At 31.9% G+C, this 16,828-nt stretch overlaps 2 protein-coding genes across 4 annotated transcripts; both read right to left on the bottom strand.

Annotated features, from left to right (window-relative positions):
- Positions 1–291: 291 nt before the first annotated feature.
- On the bottom strand, positions 292–3,515 carry LOC145055148 (protein CYTOSOLIC ABA RECEPTOR KINASE 4-like). Its single transcript, XM_079003443.1, has 8 exons — positions 3,054–3,515; positions 2,636–2,811; positions 2,242–2,498; positions 2,031–2,157; positions 1,662–1,935; positions 1,457–1,589; positions 1,268–1,354; positions 292–1,119 (listed from the first exon to the last, which is right to left on the bottom strand). Exons 2-8 carry the CDS (start codon positions 2,730–2,732, stop codon positions 988–990), a joined length of 1,107 nt encoding a protein of 368 aa, XP_078859569.1. The 5' UTR covers positions 2,733–2,811; positions 3,054–3,515; the 3' UTR covers positions 292–987.
- An 8,641-nt stretch (positions 3,516–12,156) lies between these two features.
- Positions 12,157–15,157, bottom strand: LOC145055146 (E3 ubiquitin-protein ligase SINAT2-like). Of its 3 annotated transcripts, none has more exons than XM_079003439.1 (4): positions 14,911–15,157; positions 13,292–13,558; positions 12,824–13,210; positions 12,157–12,750 (listed from the first exon to the last, which is right to left on the bottom strand). In XM_079003439.1, the coding sequence occupies exons 2-4, from the start codon at positions 13,556–13,558 to the stop codon at positions 12,430–12,432; spliced, it is 975 nt and encodes a 324-aa protein (XP_078859565.1). In that variant the 5' UTR covers positions 14,911–15,157; the 3' UTR covers positions 12,157–12,429. The 3 variants fall into 3 exon arrangements, with proteins under 3 accessions (XP_078859565.1, XP_078859567.1, XP_078859566.1); XM_079003441.1 differs by lacking the exon at positions 14,911–15,157 and adding an exon at positions 14,713–14,806; XM_079003440.1 differs by lacking the exon at positions 14,911–15,157 and adding an exon at positions 14,478–14,692.
- Between the last annotated feature and the right edge of the window lie 1,671 nt (positions 15,158–16,828).

Raw genomic sequence — 16,828 nt, 5'->3', positions numbered from 1 at the left:
TGACCAAATTTGTAATAGAATTTAAAATCTAGGACAAGTATAAATTTTGAAAGTGGGATGACCTATTGACTGGGTAAAAGGGTCAAAATGAATACAATTGCAAGTATAAGGATTTTTATACTTGAGTTTTCCCTTACATTTTTGTAAATCTTTCAACCTATAACAATATCATGTAAATACAATACAATTTCCATCGGTATAATTTCACAAATTTGGAAACTTGATAAAAAAATTGAAATTACATTGCTTTTAATAAAAAAAAACCGGAAGTACAATGTTCTAAGAGAGAAATATTGAAGAATAATGCTATAATACACATAAATAAAAGTATGTTGTTATTTCTTACTTTTAGCCCTAAAATCAATATCAACTCTTTCATTCGTGTAAGAATAACTTTTACAAATTCTCGATCAAGAAAATTACAAAAATTTGAAATTTGGACAAGTGGGCTCTTGGAACATGTCTAGAAATTGCTTTTCAAAATAACTTATTGGTTTTTTGAAAAACCAATAAGTCAAAAAAATATTTAACAAAGTCAAAAACATCTTTTCAAAATAACTTATTGGTTTTTTGAAAAACCAATAAGTCAAAAAAAATGTTTAACAAAGTCAAAAACATTTTTAAAGTAGCTTTTCTATTAGCTTCAAAAAGGAGACTTCAAAAAGAAAGTAAAACTTGTTTTTTTTGTAACTCCTTTTAACTTTTTAACCACAATAGCTTTCAAAAAGGAGATTTTAAACCAAACACTTTTTAACTTATTGACTTATTGCTTTTTGTCACCACAAAAACTAATCCAAACACTTTTTTAAAAACTTTTTTTGCCACCACCATAAGTCAATAAGCACTTTTGGAGTTCAAAAAGCAATCCCAAACACCCCCTAAGAGTTTCTACTTTTGACTTTTGAGAAGAATTCAATTCCATTCCATAATTGGTTTTCTAGTACATTTCAAACTAAGATTTCTAGATAAAACTTTCTAGAAATTTCGTTACGAAGTTTGAGGCTCTGCTGCCGCTGCTGGTTTCGAATTAAAAAGCGGCTGCAGAGCCTTGACAACAATCGTCATATTTGGCCTGAAATCCGCTTCATATTGTACACATAACGCTGCCACTGCCGCCATCTATCAAACAACAACAATTTACTATCAAATTTTATTAAAATGAAAAAGTAAATTTTATCTGTCTCATGTTGGTCCCACAACCAACATGAGACAGATAAATCACAATGTTTGGTTTTGTGTGTAAGAGAGAGAGAGAGAGAGAGTAGACCTTTGCAACCGCTTTTGGCGGGTAATCATTGTTTAACTTTGGATCGATACATTGTTTTACTTTGTCCTCACTTAACCTAGGAGTTGCCTGAACCAAAACAAAGTATTGATGATTATTGAAACAAATTTAGATATTTGAGTAAAGATTATTATTATTATTATTATTATTATTATTATTAGCAAAACACACCCAAGTAACAAGACTTTGTTGTCCTTTCGGCATCGTATGGTCAACCGGTTTCCTTCCGGTCAAAAGTTCTAGAAGAACAACTCCAAAACTATAAACATCACTTTTCTGAGTTATCTGTCCGGTCATTGCATACCTATAAAGCAAGTCAAAAAGATGTCAGAGAAAAAGAATCTTTTTTTTAACAACAGACAACAGACAGACTTACTCAGGAGCATGGTAGCCAAAAGTTCCCAACACTCTAGTCGAATGCAGGCGAGCTGCAGTGTCAGAAGACTGATTGCTCAAATTGAAATCAGCAATTTTGGCTCGAAAATCATCAAACAATAAAATATTGCTTGACCTAACATCACGATGAACAATTGAAGGTTGAACTTTTTCATGTAAATATTCAAGACCTTTTGCTGCTCCATATGCAATTTTAACTCTTTGAATCCATGTCAGGATTGGACCAGGTTCCGCCCCTTGTACACCCTTTCTCCCTATTAAATAAATAAAATACACCATTTTTTTTTTATAAAATTATCAAGACTAGAAATAAAAAAGCATACCAAGGAAATTAAAAGTGTGTATTTACCATGTAATACATCATGTAAAGAACCCATTGTTGCATACTGATATATCAAGATACGGTTGTTTCCCTCCAAGCAATAACCGATTAATTCAACAAAATACTCGTTTTTAAGCCTTGAAACCAGGGATAACTGCATTATATAAATATTTGTAAAATTGTAAAAAATGCATTATTAGGACCTATTGATGATCCAATTTTTTAAACTAATTCTCACCTGGGCTGTAAAATCATTATCTGGCTCAGGTGCAGAGCTTGTATCCAGTTTTTTTACTGCTGCTTCTTCACCTGTGCTTAGTTTTCCATGGAAGACTCTTCCATAAGAACCTTCACCAACTAAAGACTTTGTGCCAAAATTATCTGTCATTCTATTTAGCTCACTTAAAGACACTGCTGGTGTTTCAATTGGTAAGGGTTTTTGAGGGGCCCCACCTCTTGCAGGTCCATTTCCCCTTGGCTCTCCTCTATTACTCCCTGAAAACACAAATTACATCAAAAACACTTATAAAGACTTCATCTTTTTGGCTATGAATGATGTCCTATATATATACATTATACACACAACAAGAATGAAGAATCCACCATGGATGTGGTGGAGCTTAGTTTCTTACCTCCACCATAAGGTGGTCCTCGAGGTGGTGCTGTAGCAATATTGTTTGAGGGTGTACCACTATAGGTTTCCTCTTCGCCACCTCCACAACAAGACATGCTTCAAATAGAAGGCACAGAAATCCAAAAATATACTCTTGTCTCAATAAACCATATGTGAATTTACCTAAAAGACTTCCTGCATTACCCATGATTGAAACATGTTAATCACTCCAACAAAATGTTGATCCAACAAAAAGGGTGTAACTTGGAGGGTTATATGTTTGGATCAATCATAAGAAGAAACAATGAGGATTGATTCTTCCATTGAGGCATTTAGTCGAACAGGTAATACCCATAAACAATTTTACAAAGAAACGCGAGGGAAATCAAAATATTCGTGTAATTTACAGGATCATGGAAAACAAAGTAATGTCATACCTCAAAATCAAGAGTTTTTACGGAAAAGACCAAATAGTATAGGGATTCAAACAAACGGATGAAAGATATGATATGAATCAAGCGTTGACGCGAGGAGACGATGAAGGTGAATTCGATGGGAGTTTTTTTATTTGGATTTTTGGGATTTTGGGATTTCTCTCTCCTCACTCTCGCCGGTTCGGGAAAGACAGAAAATCAAAACAAAGATTTTGTTTGGTTCGCGGGAAAATCGGCTTCTGTTTTCTTGAGTGTTCAAAAAGCGCGTATATATATGTGCGTTCATAGCTTTCGTGCTTGCACGTTGATGGAATCTTGTATGTTAGTAGGTAATCGTCATGGGTTACTTGTTGTTGTCGGATCCTATCATGTAAGATAGTCTCCTGCATGCATAACACGGCCAACTCCGAAGCTTTGATCCAAGCAGTTTGTTCGAATATGATAATATTGTTAAAGGGGTCAAATGTTCTGTACAATAATCATCATGACTTTGGAATATTTATGGTTGGGTTATACGTGTATTTACTGGGGCCTTTTCTTTGATTTTGATTTTGATTTTTGAGGGCCTAGGTGCGAAAATTAAAAATGGAACCTAAATATAATTTTTTATATGTATTAATGTATATAAACAAAATTTGTGCATATGACCATAACTTACAATAGTTAAATGAAGACTCTCATAACATTATTAAGTTATTTAAAATATTTTTGTTAGTATGTTACATTCATTAATCAACCACAACAATTAAAATATAAAATGAAATGTCTTCAGATTTTGAGATTATAAATAGTAAAAAATTTAGTTGTTTAATTTCAATTAACAATAAAAAAATAGAATAAGAGTGCAATATAAACAAGAGGTGGAGTCTAGTGTAATCAGAAAACCAAGAAACAAAATATATTATTTGAGTTTTATAGTTACTGCAAATTTGGAAGTTTGGAATTGGAAAAAAAACGTAAGGTCTTATTTACTATAAGTTTACATTAGCCCAAATGCAATTTTTAATCTTAAGCTTAATTTTTTAAAACATGAGATGTTGCAATTTTTAATTGTAATGTTAGCTATTAGAATTGGAAAATACATGAGCTTTTATCTTTTTGATTACTGGACTACGGACTTAATCATATGTAAAATTAGCCCCCCTCTGCGACATGGGTTATGTACGGTTGCCCTCCTCGCATACCCTAAAAACGCCCATGTGTATTTATGTAATATTAATTTATTAATCACAAAAGTATTAAAACATCATGTGTGATATTACTATTCGAATACATTTTCAATATTAATATATCATCTTTTTCGAAATTAAAGATTTTGTGTTTTGTAAAACTCACAATGTTAATTTAACTTTTATGTTTTATGTTTTTAATAATATAGTTTTCGTGAAACATTGACGAAACTCTCCTCAATTTCTCTAGGGCACACTATTAGGCTACCCGGTGGGGGCATTTTCACGCGTTTTGGCTGAGGTGACACCCTCTCCCACGCATGAACACCGCCCTAAGGGTGGGTGGTTTGCTTGTGACGTGAGGCGGAAGACGGATGAAAACGGAGCTTCCTATTGGTTGCTTCTTTTTTGCCCCGTAATTTCGTTGGTTTTCTTTATAATCCATCAAAGTAGAAAAAAAAAAGGATGTACAGGGGATCGGGCGAAGAAGCCGGGTGAAGAAGACAACCGTGGACATTATATATATATATATATATATATATATATGTTTTAATTGAAGTTACAAATTTAGTCCCTGATATTCTATCTTTTAATCCTATTATACTCTTTCACTTTTATTTGAATTAAGTTAAACCTTTTAACTATATATAATTATGTTTATTTAATTTTAAAAATTAATAATATGTTTATTTGATATTATAATTAGTAAAGTTATTACTTAAGTTTGTAATAATATTTTTTTTATTTAATCTAATGTTTTAAAATTAAAAAAATAAAAATATAAATAATGTGGAGCGGTAACCATTTTCAATGTTTAGTGGGTTGGTGGTGGGTTGGTGGTGGGTTGGGTATGAAGCTGACATGACGCACATGTGGCAGCACTTTTCCGATGGGTCCCCATAGCCTTATGTACCAAAACATTTCTGCAATGATTTGACATCAAATAAGTAACTTTTAAATATATAATTCGCAAAACTAGTTACTTATTTGCTTTGTTTCACCAACTAAGAAGAATTAGCAAGCTAAAAATACTTTGTGAAAACCTAAACTTGTTTCGCTAAACGGGCGTTGTCACGTTTTTTGTTTGAAGTTATGCATAATTATATATACCACTCTTAAATTCCATGAAAAATAAGAAAGAAGCCTTCATTTTTCAAGAAATTACAGTAATACCAATCTAATAGTTACACAAATAGCCCCTAAGAAAAATTAAGATTTTTAGAAACGGTCCCTATAAGAAATAGTTACATAATTGGTCCCTGTAAGATTTACAAAGTTATAAAACGATCCCTGGTAAAAAATTAAGTATTTACAGAAATCGTCCCTCTAGAAAATAGTTACAAAAATAATCCCTATAACAAATAATGATAATACAAAAATGGTCACGGTACAAAAGTGAGATTACATAAATAGGTAATGTGTAATATCGAAATTACAAAAATGGTCACTACGTAATACCAAAGGCTCCTGATATTACATAAATGGTCCCTGTATATCAACAGCATTACAATAATGATCCTCATGTATTAGCAAAATTATAAAAATAGTCCTTAATTATGTAATACTTTTACAAAACAGTCCATATATAAGACAAAATTACACTCAGAGACCATGCGTAATAACTACGGAATTATAGACATGATCAATGTGTAATAAAACATTACAAAATTTGTGTCAAAAATATAGGTTTAGTAACCATGTCACAATGCATGGATATCCCTACCAGTTTATATAACATGTTAGGTCATTGTGTTATCATACCTACTTGTTTACTCACTAAAGGGCCTTAGGTACGGCAATATCAAGAGTTAAGGGTGGAAGGAGTCCATCTCTCCCAACTCACTCAACCCAATGCAACATCCGTTTTTTTATTTTCTCTTTCTTCTATATTTCCCAACCCACAACACATGGAAACCTTATCTTTCCCAATCCACTTAACCCACTTTCCACATCATTTATTTTTATTTAATTAAATAAAAAAATATAAAATAAAATAAAAGATAACTATCTTTTTAATTTAAAATAAAATTTTGCTAATTAAAAAAAATCTAAAATAATATTAAAGTTTATACTAACTTATAAAGTTTTTTGAAATTTGAATGAAAAATAACAACAATAATAATAATAATAATAATAATAATAATATATAAGTACGATACATGCATTAAAGTGGGCAAGTGGGTGCATTCAATATCAGATGCTAAATAATTTCAATCGTCAATAAACAGTGGGTTGGTGAACCCGATTTTGTACCTTAAACCAATGAACCCGTCGAACCCTTTCAAGATGGAATGGTTAACCGGCGGTACCGCTGGTACCTCTCTTTCAAGCCGCCAGGATACCCTCCTCCCTTAGTGGATAGGTGCCCTCAACCAAAACTTGAGCGTCAAGTCTCATTTGAAACAAAAAATATAGAATTAAGAGTAAGGTTAGTGGGTGTGTGTATAAGCCGTAAAAAAACACTAGTTTACTCTATTTTTACCTGAATACTATTTGTTGAACTAAGAATATTTTGCTAGACCTAAACTTGTTTCCTTAAATGGGTTTAGCTTGTTAGGTAATTGTGGTAATAGACTTTCTTATCTAAATGATCTAAATGATCTAAATGACCGATTTACTCTATATTACTCGAATAATGTTTAAAAGATTTCATGAAACTAAAAACCTACTTCACGAAGTGTCTTTTTCATCTTGTTCATGAATATATTATCTAAAATGTTGGATCATCGTGGTAGTGTGCGATTTATCAAATAAACATATTGAAAATTAAATCAAACAAGTATACTCAAAATAAATAAATTTAATGGCTTTGAAAGTTTCAAGTTAGTTTGGGCCAATTGAATATTTTTGCGAAATTAGGAAACCTAGGTTTGACCTTGACCGAAGCCTTTAAATGTTAATTACTTAAAAATTTAGTCATAAAATCATTTTTTGATTAAAGTAAAAAATCTAGAACTTGAGGGAGCAAATTTGTCAATTATGGAAAGATGACCTCTAAGACCCCCGAGTTCGTTCTTCATCATCATCCATTTTAATTCTTAACCATCGGATGCTAGAAGAAGTAGTAGAAGTCAATTTTGAAGATAAAAGGTGGAATTGAGAGCAACATTGAAGATCTAATGGTGATTCTTGATTATATAAATTTGTGTGATGGTTTCCAAGTTACTAACACCAAATTAATGATGTAAGTTCATTTATTTGGCCATGGATGGTGCTATGAAGCTTTAATGGTGGATTTAAAATCCTAGTTTTACGAATTCTTCAATGAATCCAATGAAATTCGATTTCTATAGATGTATTAGGCTTAGTAAACTATTTTAGATATGAATTTAACCTTTCTAAATTAAAAATGACCATTTATTGGATTGAAAATGAGTTTTGAGTGTTTTAATGCAGTTTGTATCGATTAAAAAAAAACATAGGTTAAATGAATTTGGAAATTGGTCTTGTTATTAAGGTTATAAAGTGATTAGGACTTGATTTGTTACATCCTTTATGCAAATAATGGGTGAAAACCTAATCTAGTGATCATCTTCAAGTTTTAAAGCATAAAAATGGAGTTAATGATGATGATCACTTTAATTCGTGATGTGATCAAGTTAATGATTCAACACAAAAGTCACTTCAAGTTTAGATAATGTATTGGACATATTCAAACCTTTAAAAGTCACCAAAGATAGTGATAGAAGCATTGAAATCAGATTAAACAAAGTAGAAAAACCATTTGGACAAGTTTTTCTGTTTTTGGTGTAGACTTGACAATCCACTTGACCGAGTAGAGTTCATGCACAATTCCACTCGACCGAGTAAGCTTCTATAATATCTTAACACCCGAAAGATCAAATGAATGATTAATTGAAAATATTCTTTAATAAAAGCTAAAGAGTTTTTATAAAGACTATAATTTTTTATAAAATTTGAATTAAGTGAAAACTTTAATCGAGGTCAAGTTATATGTGGCACTCAATCATTAACACTTCTAAGGAATCAATAGTGTTTGCTGCCAAAAGAGAATGAAAAAAACTAGATTATGTAGTCACATAGGTTAACTTACTTTCTATTCGATAGTCGACTGTAGAAGTCAATAATTAACCATTCAACAACAAATTTGAACGATAAGTTTATCAGGGTTTGACCGTTGAATCATGTCAAAAGTCAAATCGGAAATCCGGGTCAACGGTAAGGAATCCAACCTGGACATCTTTAGTATAACCATTTTTAGTAGGCCTGACAATGGAGCACCTTTGATCCAAACTCATTAAGCAATTTTCAAATGTTGATTAAAATCCGACTTGTAACCCGCAGAGTTTTAAATAATTAAACACATATTCTTATTCACCAGATCAACGGACTTTCAATCCTTTTACCAAACCCATTTATGATATTAAGATTAGACAAGATTCATTAAAAAGTAAAGTCAGACAAGATTCATTATGTATAAACTTCAATTAGCTTAATAAATAACATTTCCAAAATATAACAAATGTCTACTATTGCAAACTTGTATGATTTCACATAGTTATTTGTATTTGGGCGTCGACTGGAAATCGGCCATTAGGAACAGGGAAGTGGAAGTGGAACAATCGAAATCTTCGAGTCCTGTATTAAACATTGTATCAGTGATTGATAAATGTATAACTTATAAATAATAAATTTAAATTTAAAAATTTTAGATGGGGCGGACTATAAACGGATCGGATCAGATCGATAGTGATCCATACTCGACCCTTTTAATAAAAGGGTTTACGGATACGGGACGTTAACGGATAAACGAATTATAAAATATGATACAAACTCATTAACTTTGAACGAGTTTGGAACAGATCAAGGTCAAAACAAAACCCGTTCCATTGTCAGGCTCAATATAAAAATATAAAAGACTTCCTATCCAAACATTCGTAAATCACTCACATAAAAAAGATTGTAATTTCAACTTACTAGTTTAATATAGATCGTTACTAGTGTTCGGATTTGTAATAGATACACCAAATGTAAGGTTATTTGGGTTGCTGTTTATAAACACAACTGTAGGCAAGTGAATTTAACAAGACGAAGTCTGTGTTCTAAAAGAAAGAAACTGATGATTAACATTTTTTTTCTTGGGAGCGCCCTCTTACACTATTTTTATTTTATGATTGAAATAAATAACGCGTTAATCTGAAATTGATTACCTTATGACATTGCATCGATGCAACAATATTTGATTTTCTTTATCAATTTAGTAACAATATTAAATAGTATATGTATTTATACAATTACCACACGGTATCAACCGATTATTAAACATGTCACTAATAAAACGTGGCATCTTTTAGTCTTAAAATGAAATGTTCATAATTTCTATAGATGATTACTTTGTTGTATAAATTAAAAACTAAGAATAATTAGTTGATTATTAAAAGAAATCCAAAATCATATCAAAACCATATGCTTGTGAGCATGACCTTCAATTTAATACATATTTCACGTCCGTCATGATTAGTCAAAAAGAAACTGTTTGAATTTGATTTAAAGTGTTTAACAAAACTTATAAGACATTTTGGTTTTTGTTTTTTTTTTTTTTGGTGAATATAATAAAATAAAAGTAAGAATTTTGCGAGAGAAAAAGGTAAATTGAGTGTTGGTGGGATATTATTATGGAGACCACCGACCATATATTTTATTTCGATAAAATTGTAAATTTGGTCCCTATGGTTTGTTAAAAGTCAGAACTTTGGTCCAAAAATATTTTAGAGTTGTATTACTGGTCCAAAAAATTTATTTTCTTGCAAATTTGGTTTAAAAGACTTTTAATTTTTTTTCAAAATAAGGGATTTACCCCTTTTAATTTGTTTTTTTCATTTTCCTTTTATTACAACAATTAAAAAAATAAAAAATCAAATACTACCCCACCCCTATCTCTCTTAGACTACCATCGCCTGTCCGCCACCACCACCGATTAACACCATCGGTCACCATCGCCGCCACAACCACTAGTCACCATTATCTGATGAACTCAAACAAATCTCAAGAACTATCAAATCTCTAAACCCTCATCATCGCTCTCTCTTCCTAATTAATACACACATACAAAGATGGAATAGATGAAGATCTAGAAACCATTTCCAGGTGAAGATTTGAACTAGATTCAACACAAACACACACATAAAAGCATCACATTATTTTTCCACAGTTAACTTACGTTAATCTCATACATAAAATTCAGAAATCAAGGAAAGAAATGTCAAAAATACACAATGATTGAAGATCCGAAACCTGATGAAGATCTTGTTTTTTCTTAAAAGGATGAAGATCAAACCTAAAACATAAAACCCAGATTACAAGGTATCCACAATCGACACACATACACTCTGCCAGCGTTGGAGTTTGGGCTAGATATAGGCAGGTACGACAAGGGTTAGATATGGGCAAACCTATCTTAATCTTCGACTTAGATCGACGAACAATACCTTCTTCTATGGTTCAGACGATCTCCTTCTCCCTCAATTTTTCAACGACGTTTAGGGTTTGTCGTTTACAAGATCGATGACGACATTAAGGTTTCAGAAAATGAGGTCGAGTTGCAGCGGATTTGTTCATTGGACCGATGACGCTGATAGGGTTTCAGAAAATTAAGACGACGACACTAGAGGATCCGTTGAAAACCATAATCACTAGCGGCTCACGAGATAAGAAGAAAGACAAAGGTGGTGGATGCAACATGAAATGTGGTGGTGGCAACTGATTAACAATGAGAATGGTGAAGTTGGTGATGGTTTCTTTTGAGAATGGTGGTGATTTCTAATGGAGAAGACGAATCGAGAAGGTGGCGGCGATTTGGTGTTGGTTTCCAGCGAGAATGGTAGTGATTTCCGATGAAGAAGATGAATCGCAAAGGTGACATCGATTTGGCGTTGGTTTCCGGTGAGAATGGTGGTGATTTTCGATTGTCTGTTGGTGCCTGGTGTCTAGCCGGATATGGAAGAAAGAGAAGTGTGTGTGTTAGGGCATCCACAATCCATTGAACTTTATAGAGGTCAATGGATTGTCACATCATCCATTAAACATCTATACAACATCACTCACAACCCATTAAACACTTATTCAATCAAAATAATCACTTTATTAATTCTATTGAACCATTCAATGATCATTCAACTCTTCTATTAAACTCTACTTCATGTCATCACCCACACTTTATTCAACTCCTATTCAATCCTAGTCATCATCTTATTCAACTCTTATACTATTTGCATTGTAGATGCTCTTAGAATATGAAGGGTTTAGGTTGCGTGGGGTTATTAGGTGGAATGTTTAATTTCTTTTTTTTAATTCTAAAAATAATTAAGTAATAAAAGAAATACAAAAAGAAAATGATAGGCAAAATAGTACTTTCACAATTACCAAGGACCAAAATCGTAATAAAATTCTTATTTTAGACCACCGAAACAACTCCAAAACTTTTTGGTCTTAATTTTGACAAACCATATGGACAAAATTTACAATTTTGTCTTTTATTTTTGTGTTGTGGCTTCTTATATCCGAAGACAAATAATTGAGTATTGGTGGGATATTATTATTGTCTTGGTAGTTGGTACTATAATAAGAGCATGACTTTCTTAAGTGGATAACCCGGGTCTTAATAAACATATATAGTGCTTGAAAATGAATGCAGTGATTTTAACAAAATTATGGCTTATAGGGTATTTAGATATTTTAAAGTTATGTGGTTTTTGGGTCAAAAAGATGATCTTTTAGGATCGTGTCTCGGTTTTTGTAATTTTGTTTTTTGTTTTGTTTACTAGCTCCATGTTAATTTAATAAAACTTATCCGTTAAAAAGAAATAGATAAAACTCAAGAATCGGTTCTTGTAACTCTTAACTCTCTATTTCCATGTATTTTTGTGTGTTATTATTACTTTGCAATTAATCTTTCCATAATCGAAAAAACCATAAAATTTGTAAATAATTTTGAAATCTTATTCATCAACCAACAAAAAAACATTTTCCAAATAAGCATTCAAATCCCGCAACAAATTACAAGATTACATGATCATTTGGTTCATACATAAACCAATATCATTCCAACATTTCACAGTTCCATATTCATAATACTAAAACAAAAGATCACAAGATTCTCAGTCCAATCCCCATTAGGGTTTTTGTTTTCTCATAATAAACCAATCTAGCCACCACACCAAAAGTACTATACACACTTTTTCAGTTTCTTCTCACTGTTCTTTCCAAATCCTTCCACTAACTCTTAGTTTGAGTTCTTGCCTCTCTCCACCCGAGAAAAACAACGCCAAGTTCCTTGGAATCACCAATCCATCTTGACTATCGCGCACTTTCCTATGACTATCGCGTATGCTCCTTGGAACTCCTTGCCATGTGAATTTACGTCCATACCCTCCAACTTCTAACGAGTAACTAAACTTCTTTGCTTCACTATCCTCCCCCATGAACCTTAAAAATGATATGTACACCGGAGCCATTCCTAGCTGGAATGCCTCAAAGTGCAAACAAAATTGTCTTCCATAGCAATTGAACACCTACATCCAAAAAAAAAAAATCATATTCCCAAAATACCCTTATCATAACCAAGATATCGGTTTCGTTACTTACTGTTAACATCCATGTTGCGTTTTCAACTTCATGTGGATTGGATTTGACATATCGATGGTTGAAAGTGCATCCATCATGCATGTCCACATTATGATCATCCTTAAGATGTGTGACAAGATACGGGATATCACCCGTGATTGAGCATTCGGATCCAGCATAAGGGCAATTGTAGGGGCGAAATCGGCAATTTTGCTCGTGTTTTAGCTTGCTATAGTAAGGGAAGATGTCATGGCATCCAAGAGTTTGGTGTCTACATGGGAGTTCTAAAGATTCTGCTACTTTTTCCAATGCTAAACATCGTATGTTTCCCATTTCAACTCGACATGTTGGACAACAATTGTGCACTCGAACTTTACAGTTTGAGCATAAAGTATGCCCATTTGGACACTACAAAAAAAACAAATACAAAAACTTAAAAAATTTGATGATTCTTGTGAAATTTGTTTGTAGGAAACCGATTTTACTAACCTGATGAATTGGAGGATACATTAAGGTAGTGCAAACAGGGCATTCAAGAAGCTCATGAACACCATTTGTTGATTGGATTCCATGTTTTCCAGTTGCTACCCTTGTAATGTTTTTATCCATTTTTGTTGTTGCCACGTCATACTTTAAAGTTTTAGGGTGAGATTCAATAACATCTTTGCAAACACCTCCACCTGGAGCCATTGGAATCCTGATGATATTTGCTGGTTTCACTTGATTGTTGTTGCTCTCAAAAGGCACAGGTAGCATCTGTTAAACATAATTTATATAAATATATATAATAAAAAAAAAAGATAAATATTAAATCTTCTGAATTTTGACCAAATGTCTCTACTATGTAATAGAAAAAAGAAGCCGGCATATGTCAAGGAATCATAGTTTATAATCACAATCACTTTTACTCAAACACTTGAAAGTTGAAACTAACATTAAGTTGTTAACTAAATGTCTAAAATACCCTTCAATAATAGCATCTTTAACCTAGAATGGAAATGTTGCAATTGCAAAGGAATGGTAGGTGAAACTCTAAACCACTTTAAGTGCTATAAATATTCTCCCACCAACCATCTTTAATAATACTATGAAACAGCATTGACATGTTTTATCATGAAATAAATCACATACTCATTAAGAGTTGATAAAAAGCATAAGATAATCAATTTAAACTTTTATTTAATCATTGCATAAAGAAGATATGATTACAGATAGCTAAATAGATCCTGCTCAACAACCAAATGATCATCAATTTTTTTGTCACTTTCTAGATTAGTTACCTACTTTTAACACCAATGATTAAGAGAAAAAAAAACAAATGGAAAATATGATAGGCACAACAACAACAATGTCAATATGAAACTCTTAGCATCAATAAACTAATATTCTGCATTTGGCATAAAAGTAGGTGAAATTGAAAGAAAACCAGTTAATTAAAATCGATTTTTGGTCTAAACTATTCACAACATTAAAGCCATCTACACAGGACAGGTCATACCCCGAAAGGTAAAATCAGATCTGACATTAAAACTAAATTTATTCATCAAAATTCGCAATTTTAATCAAATAATTCCCAGAAAAATGAAGAAATGATAAGGGTTCCTTTTAAAAGAAGATGAAAAAAGGTCAAACCCAAGATAACGATTTTTGACAACAAAAGAATACACGGACTTACTCCAATTGGGTGTGTAAATTGCCATTTTTGCAGAGAAATTGAACCGAAGTGGCCAAATAAACAAAATCGCAACACAAGAAGAACCCTAAATTAGAATGTAATAATATTCTAACGGATTTGAAAATCTAGGGTTTTGCTGAAGAACTGTTTCATTTTATCAAAAACCCATCTGTGTAAGCAACAATCAAAGGCAAGTGAAAGACGAACGAGCAACAAAGATCACATTCATACATACCCATCTCAAGTATCAACCATAAACGATAAAGTTTTATGGTTATCGAGTTCTGTTAAATATATCGGCCATTAATGAAAGAATCCAAGAGAAAAATACAAAAATAAACAAACAAACCAAGTTCAAAATATAAATAAACTAATTGAAAAAAGCAACTAATTTCAGATTAGAAACAGAAGAAGGGACAAAATAGAGAGATACCCGGTTGCGATTATCGAACACATTGTTCAAATCTCCAATTAGATGGAAGAAAGATGCGATATTTTTTTATGGAAACTTGGGAAAGAAAATTAGCAGACACAAGAGTAGAAGAGATGGAAGAAAAAAACGAAGGGAAGCTCCGGAAAAAACGCACACAGTAGAAATTTCAAAGAGCAAAAGTCACCATTTTCTTTGTGCCCATATCTGAAATTCAAGAAACACGAGTTGCTGATATTTGAAATTTAATATTTTTCTTCGGTTTTGTTGATTTCTTTTATCTTTGGAAATCTTCTGTTCATGAATGTAAATATATATATAAAAAAACAGATTAGTTACCGATTTGGATTTTAAATTTAAGCTTATAAATAAAATAAAAATACTAAATAAATATTAAAAAAATCATCAAAACATCACAAAACTTATATGATGAACTAGAAAATAAATAAATAAAATAATAAAAAGATAAGTATTAGTAATATTAATTCGTTATATTATTTAAAGTTTGATTTATTCATAAGAAATAAAGCACATCAAATTTTAATATATAAAAATTCTAGTATTCTAGTATGCTACATAATACATACGTCTCTAAATAATGTATACGTCTCTAAATAATGTGTTACCAAAAAAATATATAAAACAAAAATCAAAGTACAAAAATTTATTGTTAACTGCTTTAAGCTTTCCAATGGGCCAAAAAGTTTCTTTCGGTTTCCCGCACGCAAATTTTGAATACAAGTTTTAATGAGTTTCGATTTTTACTCAATAAAATTTTAATATTTTGAGTTATTTTACAGTTTAGTCGAAAATTAAATTTTGTTTATAAAAAAAACATATTATCGGCTAAAACTTCAGAATAACTTTTTGTGGAAGGTTTCACAGATTTAACCGGTATCTCGTCTTTTTTCGTTAACAAATCCAAATTTTGGGGCTTTTTCATTAATTGATCAAAAATTTTGGTTTTTTTTTCATTATTTTTTTTAACCAATAACCAAAATATTTGGACTTAATTGAAAATTATCTTTAAACTAATGTATATTATATGATCTGTGTAAATATGTATCATTCTCCGTTTTCTTTCTTGCGCTGTTTTTAGGCTCACTGTGTGTTTTCACCACCGTCGTCGAACCCAACAACAAAAAGTTCACTCACAAGAATCGTTAACTTCATAGATATTCCAAAATCATCCATTTACAAACTTTGCGACCATCTTTCAATTTTCAAATGAAGAAAAGAGAAAATCCTTGTTGATCACGTAGGTGTCCTTATTATCTAACCATGGCTTGAACCATGGTTCCAACACTCAGATGTTCCTATTACCTAACCATAACGCGAACCATGGTTCGAACCCATACACTAATGGTGTTGGATATAGTGTTGTTAACAATAAAAGACAAATCACACATGGTTCAACCACCGATACCTTGGCTCAAGTCTTACTTGTCCTTCGTTTCCCTACAAAAGGGCTTGAAAACCATGAAGAATGGACCATCGAGCTTAAAAAACTCAACATGGGTAAAAAACTCAATTCAGTATTATGCATCGAAAACCATGAAGAAAGTTAGCTCTAATTGTAATAAAAAAAAACGAAATATGAAATTAAAAGGAAATTGCATTAATATACATTTATTATAATTAATACGTTTACATATTAGGTGGAATTTAAAAATAGAAATAACTATAAAATGACATGGGGAAAACAATTAATTTAAAGTAACCACAAAATGACATGTGGCAAAATAAATGTGTTAACGTATCCATCAGAATAAACGTTAAAGAAGAACAGTCAAACTAGCACCAAGTTTGGCCTAGTTGGAGTCTAGTCATACCTAGTCTGAGGCCAAGGTCGGGCCTCCACCTGCATGGACTCACTGCTATGGCGATTAAGGGGCAGAACCACGCCTTACCCTCTTCTCCC

This window comes from Lactuca serriola, chromosome 5, assembly GCF_051521515.1.
Source record: "Lactuca serriola cultivar US96UC23 chromosome 5, Lser_US96UC23_V15, whole genome shotgun sequence".
NCBI classification, from domain to species: Eukaryota; Viridiplantae; Streptophyta; class Magnoliopsida; order Asterales; family Asteraceae; genus Lactuca; species Lactuca serriola.
Note: the sequence above shows the minus strand (reverse complement) of the source record. Positions and strands in the feature narration are given on the sequence as shown.